The sequence below is a fragment of the Mytilus californianus genome, unplaced genomic scaffold (assembly GCF_021869535.1).
Source record: "Mytilus californianus isolate M0D057914Y unplaced genomic scaffold, xbMytCali1.0.p SCAF_2, whole genome shotgun sequence".
Classification (NCBI taxonomy): domain Eukaryota; kingdom Metazoa; phylum Mollusca; class Bivalvia; order Mytilida; family Mytilidae; genus Mytilus; species Mytilus californianus.
This window is the reverse complement of record NW_026262668.1, coordinates 126,837,167-126,844,733: the sequence shown is the minus strand read 5'-3', so window position 1 is coordinate 126,844,733 and position 7,567 is coordinate 126,837,167. Positions and strand designations below refer to the sequence as shown.

At 32.4% G+C, this 7,567-nt stretch overlaps 1 protein-coding gene across 1 annotated transcript; it reads right to left on the bottom strand.

Moving 5' to 3' along the window:
- Positions 1-880: 880 nt before the first annotated feature.
- On the bottom strand, positions 881-7,174 carry LOC127727806 (prostacyclin receptor-like). Its single transcript, XM_052234922.1, has 2 exons — positions 6,308-7,174; positions 881-961 (listed from the first exon to the last, which is right to left on the bottom strand). The coding sequence occupies exons 1-2, from the start codon at positions 7,118-7,120 to the stop codon at positions 881-883; spliced, it is 894 nt and encodes a 297-aa protein (XP_052090882.1). The 5' UTR covers positions 7,121-7,174.
- Between the last annotated feature and the right edge of the window lie 393 nt (positions 7,175-7,567).

The following is a 7,567-nucleotide window of genomic DNA, read 5'->3' as shown; positions in this document are numbered from 1 at the left end:
CCAATCAGACAATAGTTTTCAACAGTAATAAAGGCATACAAATATGTAAAATGAACTTAATGAGTAAGAATAAACATTTGACTTAATCTTAAATTAGGGATCACAAAGACACAATCTGAATAAAATTAACGGTTTTCAAAAGCTCTCATGACAGCGCATCAACTCTACAATGGCTACCTTTTATTAATGACAAACATCAATAATCTTAATTTCGAAAAGTAGAAATCTATCTATGGATAGATTGTTTTAAATCGTTTAGGCTAATGGTCTAATATCCTATCACACTATAAAATCTGCACTATAATACATTAAATGTTTTAATAGGTGAATTTACATTAATATAGTCTTAAAATACATTATATCTGTGTATGGCCACCGGAAATTGGGTACCAACGATGCTGAGTGCAAAGACGAAAAAAAAATAAATTAATTTTCTTTCAACTATTTCTGTCGATTTGATGAGATTTAAACTTATCATAGGATTTTCTTATCTATTCTGCTTTCAGGTACAAGGTGAACAGTTTTTTAGAGTTACGTTTCATCCACGAGAACTTGTTAGTATTAAACAAATTTTTATCTTTTTTGGTACTTATTGGCAAATAATAAAACAGCGTACAGAAGAAACTAATACCATCAGCATTAAACCTCACCAAATCGGTGAAATGGTTTAAACAAAGACTTTTTTATCGTCCTTCCTCTACACTTCGATGAGCTAATGCTTCGATAGTATCCAATATCCGGTGCTGATGATACACAGTGTTTGTTTTTTTTTAAATATCAGAAATAAAAAGGTACTTGGATTCTAATAAAAATTGAATAATATGTCTGCTTTCTAGTGTCCCATGAACCTGAGAGAGCCTCCTGTGAATCAGTCTCAATTTCATAGTGTCCCATGAACCCGAGAGAGCCTCCTGTGAATCAGTCTCAATTTCATAGTGTCCCATGAACCCGAGAGAGCCTCCTGTGAATCAGTCTCAATTTCATAGTGTTTATTAGTATATCAATTAAAAAGATGTTGTATGATTGTCAGTAAGACAGCTAAAGAATGAGAATGTAAGCAAGTAAGGGTTACCATACCGTCTTCAATAATGAATAAAAACCATACTGTATAGTAAGCTATAAAATTTCCCAGATATTATAAAATTTGAAACAAATAAATTAGAAGACAAACGGTCTGCTTTATAGACAAAACAACAAATCAAAAACAAGGCATATAAAAAATGTGACGGGGTTAAACATTTTTGCCAGTGCTCACCCGTACCCCTTAATCTCGGACAGTGGCGTAACAGCACAATATAAGAACAAATTGTAAAAATAAGAGGAAAAGGGCTGGAGTCATCAGATCCACACAAAGCACAAAAACAAAAAGATTAAAAACACAAAGTGTACTCCCGTTCGCTGAAAGCTAGTACAAAACAAATTTTAAATAATAAATAAATCATGTTTTCCAGACTAAAATATCAATCATTACACATCCAAACGATAGTCCTCCAATTTACTGAAAGTTGGTCAAAGCCTATTACCACTAATGAATAAATCATGCTTCCCAGACTGAAATATCGATAAGTAAACAAGCAACGGATTTAGTGTAAAAGCATCATAAACATTCTGAGGAAGGCATGACATTGTGCAATGCCAAAATATAAGTATTGACAGGATGTAAGACCGTAAGTGTTCATAATTACATAGCAAAACAAATTTAGTTGTGTTTTAATTTATTTTAATAAGACAATCAATGTAAGTAGCGATAAACACAAAATTAAAAGACCTTATTAAAGTGTTAAATTGATAACCTTTAAGAATAAGGTTATTCAAAGGATCGGCCAGTTTTACATGGATCGTATCTAAACTTACGAGCTCTTTAAACAACATAACCGTTCAATTAGGATGTGATATCCCGTTTGAATAAGATTTCCACATGTATTTAGCAAAACTTCCAAACAAAATCTTTGTATCTTTGAAAGAATTTGATAAAGTATTAGTTGGTATACATGTGTCTTTTGAAATGTTCGATGATTTATTGACAACAACTTGTCCAGGTAATAAGTAATTCGCAGCCTTGTTATTGAAGCACCAAAAAATCAAACGAATTATAGTCGTTCTAATGTTTTCGATTCATTGACAACAAGTTGTCCAGGTAATAAGTAATTCGCAGCCTTGTTATTGAAGCACCAAAAATCAAACGAATTATAGTCGTTCTAATGTTTTCGATTTTCACTAGAAATATTTATTATTTTTCTTACAGATGTTTTTCCAAGCTTATCATCGACTCTAGCAATTATTTTTTGCCCAAGATAATCCAGAACTTATTTGTTAGTTTGTTTTGTACGAGGAGGTTAAAGAGTACAAAACGGACGGTTGAAAAACTCCAAACTTTCTTAGAATAGAGCTTGGTAAAATTTGATAATGTTCACAGATTCGGGAATAAAGGATCGTGAAAGGTGTTTACCCGATAGTTGTACTTTTCATCAATCATATCGAGCTATGACATGTACTTTTCCAAACTTTCCGCTTAAAAGGGAAAATATGAGTTTGTCTTTGATCTTCCCTCGGAGATAGAAAACAAATGAAAAGAACTGTACCCAGTGATTAAAGAAGCAAGAAGAGAAGGAATCAAAGATAAAATGGTGGTTTCATCAACGGTAGGCCCTATATCGCCATTGTAACAACTCCACCAACCAGACATAAAACGGCGAAGACATATAGGGATGCACTATTAAAGCCTCCTGCACCATCTAAACAATGCAAAGTGAATGCCACCAGCGTAGCCAAAATCATACAAACGTAAGCGAAGAAGAGATTCCCGCGATATCCACGATAACGAATCTTTTGAAACACTGACAACAAAGTTATAGGATAAAACGAGAGGATCATCCCAAATCGAACGTCATATAAATACTATATAGAACACTCTATGTGTAAATTGCTGTTTACTAAAATCACCTAACTACCAAAAATGACACTGGATGTTTCACTAAAAAAGGTGATTTAGACCGGCCTTAATAAAGTTACCGGCGAAATCGAATATTCTCTTAAATGCAGTTCTAATTGTTTTAATTATTCTGTATGCAGATGACATTGCGAATTTGGCTGAATCAGAAAAAATCAAAAAACTTCCTTTCACAAATTTAAAAAGCTTTTCATTACCTGAAAACAAAGAGTAAATTAAAAAAAAAATACACGGATGGAGTATGCCAGTATCCATGGGAACCACGCACTGCCAACAACATGCACAACATGGAAATGGTACAATTCAATAAAATAGTCAAATCTATTTTACTTTACGGCTATGTAGTATGAGGGTTTGAGAATAACTACATGCTAGAAAAAAGTTCAAAAAATGCATCCACTAGTAGCTCAGACAAAACCTTTCTGTTATGTTACTTAAGCATACAGAATTAGAATGGCCAATCATAACATAAGCTACCAATTGATTGTGGAAGATGATCGAAAATTCCAGAGGATCCAGAATTTGTCAAATGTGCAATACTAATAGTATTGGGGAAGAGTATCACTACATTCTTGAATGTCGATTGTCACTGCTGATGTGAGAGCGTGTATTGATATGAAATATATTAACCATTGTAATGCATTGAATTTTAGGGACCTTAAATCAAAACTGAGAAAACTTTGTTAATTCATAAGAATTGTAAATGAAAGGGTGGGTTCTCTTGGTCAAGAACTACAAATTTGACATTTACTTGTAACCTCTAATTGTATATTGAAATTTGTGATTTGTTTTTTTATACCATCTTTCATCTATCTATTTTCATTATTATTTACCAACAACCTTACCATCACATATAGCTTTGTGTTGTTGTATTTATCATGTTTTGTTATATATAAAAATAAGAAGATGTGGTATTATTGCCAATGAGACAACTATCCACTAGAGACTAACATGACGTAAAAGTTAACAACTATAGGCCACCGTACGGCCTTCAACAATGAGCAAAACCCATATCTCATAGTAATCTATAAAAGGCCCCGATATTACAAATGTAAAACACTTCAAACGAAAAAACTAATGGCCTGATTTATGTACAAAACAAGCGAAAAGCAAATATGAAATAGTATTACAGCAACAAACGACAACCACTGAATGACTATTCACCCCTTACAGCACTCTTCTACTTAACTACCTTTGAAATAATCAAAACTAATTACGAGATACGGGTTTGCAATTTAACAGGCAATTTGAACAAAGACACTTCAATGGAACGACATAAAGGATGAATTTATATATGTCATATATGTAAGAGATTAGTTTATTTCATTAGGAGACAGGTTACCAGCGGAAACATGGATACATTGATTTCAGGTATAAACTAATAAAAGATTTCACGTTAATAATAGGTAGTCGATGTACAATACTACTATATTGAAAGACAGAAAACGTCATAAACGTCATAAACGCAACATTTTAGTGGCTGAAGGTACTTCCTTCATTAGACAGTTTCCGTTCAGCTTAATGTTATATTATAACATCAAGTTTATAGAAGTCTCGTAATAATTTTAATTCATGATTTCTATTCGACAAAAACTCCTTACAATGATTACGCTGTAAATATAGAATTAGACTTCAACCAGATTACAGATCAATTGCATATTTTGAACGCAGCATTTATTATTCATGCTTTATTGCTTAATTCTTATTAAAAAAAAATTGTGTTGCCTGATCTGAGAATCAATATTGCATCATTGTTGCTCAAATAAGTTATCAAATATATGTTTTTCTTCAAATGAAAAATTTTGATGTTATTTTATTTTCGATATTTTTCATAATAATTTTCAATATCTAATATTTTAATTAAACTGTTAACTGTACAAGTTATCTTTTATACATGATATAAAAATGAAGAGCTGTGGTACGATTGCAATGAGCAAACCCATACCGTATATTAAGATATAAAGACTCCGACATGACAACACGTATATACGTAAAACAACTCAAACGAGAAAAGCAACGGCCTTATTTATGATAAAACAACAAACGAAAAACACACACTAATATTACACACAGAACCCAACGACAACCACTAAGTTACAGGCTCCTGACTTGGGACAGGCAAATACAGGATGAGTTGGGGTTAAACAAGTTTGTGCGCGCTCAACCTGCCCCTAACTTGTGACAGTAGTGTAACAGCACAACATAAGAACAAATCAGTTGAAAAGGGCCTTACTTATCAAATTGATAGTTGAACTTTATGAGTTTGGTCGACAATGAGTGACATTTAATAACAGCTGATAATTCATAATAGTATAGACAGTTTTTATAGTTATTAAATGTTGTAAATGTCAGCCCACTCTTGCCCAAAAACGATACTTAAACTATAATTGTTTAACAAAATTTGTGTGATATGACTCTGAACTTAAGCCGTAAGTTGCTTTGCTCAGAACTTAGCTAAAACCATACTACTTAAGCCGAGTAAATGTAATTCGGCAGTTTATTTTTCAGAAAATATTCAGGTATTGGACAATTTGTGTAAATTTATCATAATTATTAATTATTAATTAATTATTATTATAATACATTAGTTCGTTCTCCATGTTGATCATTAATCCCCAATCTTTTTATGTTTGGTTGTATAAATCTGTCATGCGCAGAATCTGTATGTTATTTTATGTAAAAATATCTTTCTGTATAGCATTACGATGGTTTTATAAGAAATGAAGAATCTTAAAATCTTGATTAAAACATGCAAAATGACAGAAATGTTAATTATCTTTCTTAATCAGCGATCACTTGAGTTAAATCATCCTAAAACGAAGAGAATTCTTTCAAAACATTAATAATTTAGAGCCTTAGTCTGAGAGGCTATTATTCGGCCTTTCGCTGCATTGATAATGACAAATATACTTTTAGGTGAAAAAAAAAATGTTGGTATCTTGATTTCACCCTCTTCGAAATTAAGGGAATTAAACATGATTAAATAACAGTATACAAAAGACAACATAGAAAACTAAAGACTGAAAAATGTATGCGTTTCTCATTGGTTTGTTAAAGACGGCATTTTCACCTTAAAAGAATATGAATTACAAAAACATTTTCAGAGTATTAATTTGAATCTAATAAAAACAAGATTTTAAGTTCCATCTTTCATGTTCACCCATCTAAAGTTGTGCACTTAGTCTACAGAAATCGTTTAATAACTAAATAACAACTGAAAAAAAAAAACAACTCGAAATTTTCATTACTTGATTTTTCAAGCACACTGTGCATTTAGATATAAATATAAGAAATTTTACAGTTAATAAAAAGGTTTCTTATAATACATTTTCTATTATAGAGTTAAAAAGAACTTACGTTATAAGGCAACCAACAGATTACAAACACAGATGCTAGTAAACCAACAATCGCTGCAAACTTTATCTCCGTTGATCTGTTAATTTGTTGGTTGGTACGACCTTTCTGTGCTTCTATAGTACGATGTCTGAGCCGTAGAACGGCTGCTGCCACTAAACTGTTAAATGAAATTATGCTCAAAACTATCAGAAATCCTAGACTGGTGTAGCTGATGTGGAAAATCTTTTTTGTTAAATTCTCCTGGTAGGTAAAGACACTGCAGGTGTACGACAGTTTGCCTCGTCTGTATCGTGGAGTCCATAGTGAACCAAAACCAAGATGTGGTAGAGCACAAATAACGGATAGAAATACGATCACCAACAATACACAAAGCATCCAAAACTTCTTTGATACATTCGTACGGTAGAAGAAGGGCTTACAGAAAGCCAAAAATCTATCTATAGCCATCAAAAGACTAATGGATCCAGTCAAAAGTGGCATAATGGGATGCAGAAACGACTTGACTGCACATAACTCGTAAGTCATGGACAATCCCATACGTCTGCTTGTGTGCCAAAAACATGATAGACACACTGCTACAAAATCTGTCGTACAAAGGGCAAGCAGCAGAACGTTTGTTTTAACTTTTGTCTTTCGCAATTCCGATAGCAGTAGGATAATGGAAATGAAATTCGTGACGATTCCGGGAACGTAAATCAGGAAAACAGATAGATAGAATGAATCATCTGTTTTGCCGGATCCACTAATACTACTACTAGGTATTAGGGCAATATTGGCAGTAATATTATCAGCAATTATAGACAAATTCTCCATTTTCTCAGCTGAAATCAGGACACAATTGATAACAACGATGTATTTTTCTATGTTAGCAATCAGGAATATGCCAAGGAAGATTTGAACGTTCCATTATAAGCTTAAGAGAATTGAAGTGCTTGTCATTCATTAGCTGTTTAATTCAACCAATCACATGCTAAGCTGTTAATAAAACGTGATAAAAACCGAATTAATTAAGTTCCATATTAGATATATTTTACAACTGTTGACTAGAAAAAAGCCCCAATGTTAAGTATACAAGGTAGTGCAACGAACACTCGAGAACTGAATTATTGTCTTTTAAGATCGGAGTATTGGGTATTCTCAAACGTGATATTTACAAAATTGGCTAATAATTTCTTTCTAAAGGATTTATTATACACCAGTGATATAAAATAAATAAAAACAAACAAACATGTTTACATAATTGTTCCCTACAATAAATAC

Excerpts from the sequence above, each read along its gene's own strand:
- LOC127727806 (XM_052234922.1), bottom strand. The coding sequence starts at position 7,120 with ATGGAGAATTTGTCTATAATTGCTGATAATATTACTGCCAATATTGCC. Across the intron at positions 962-6,307 it reads TCTGTTGGTTGCCTTATAAC|GAGGCTCTCTCGGGTTCATG; the intron begins GTAAGTTCTTTT and ends ACTGATTCACAG.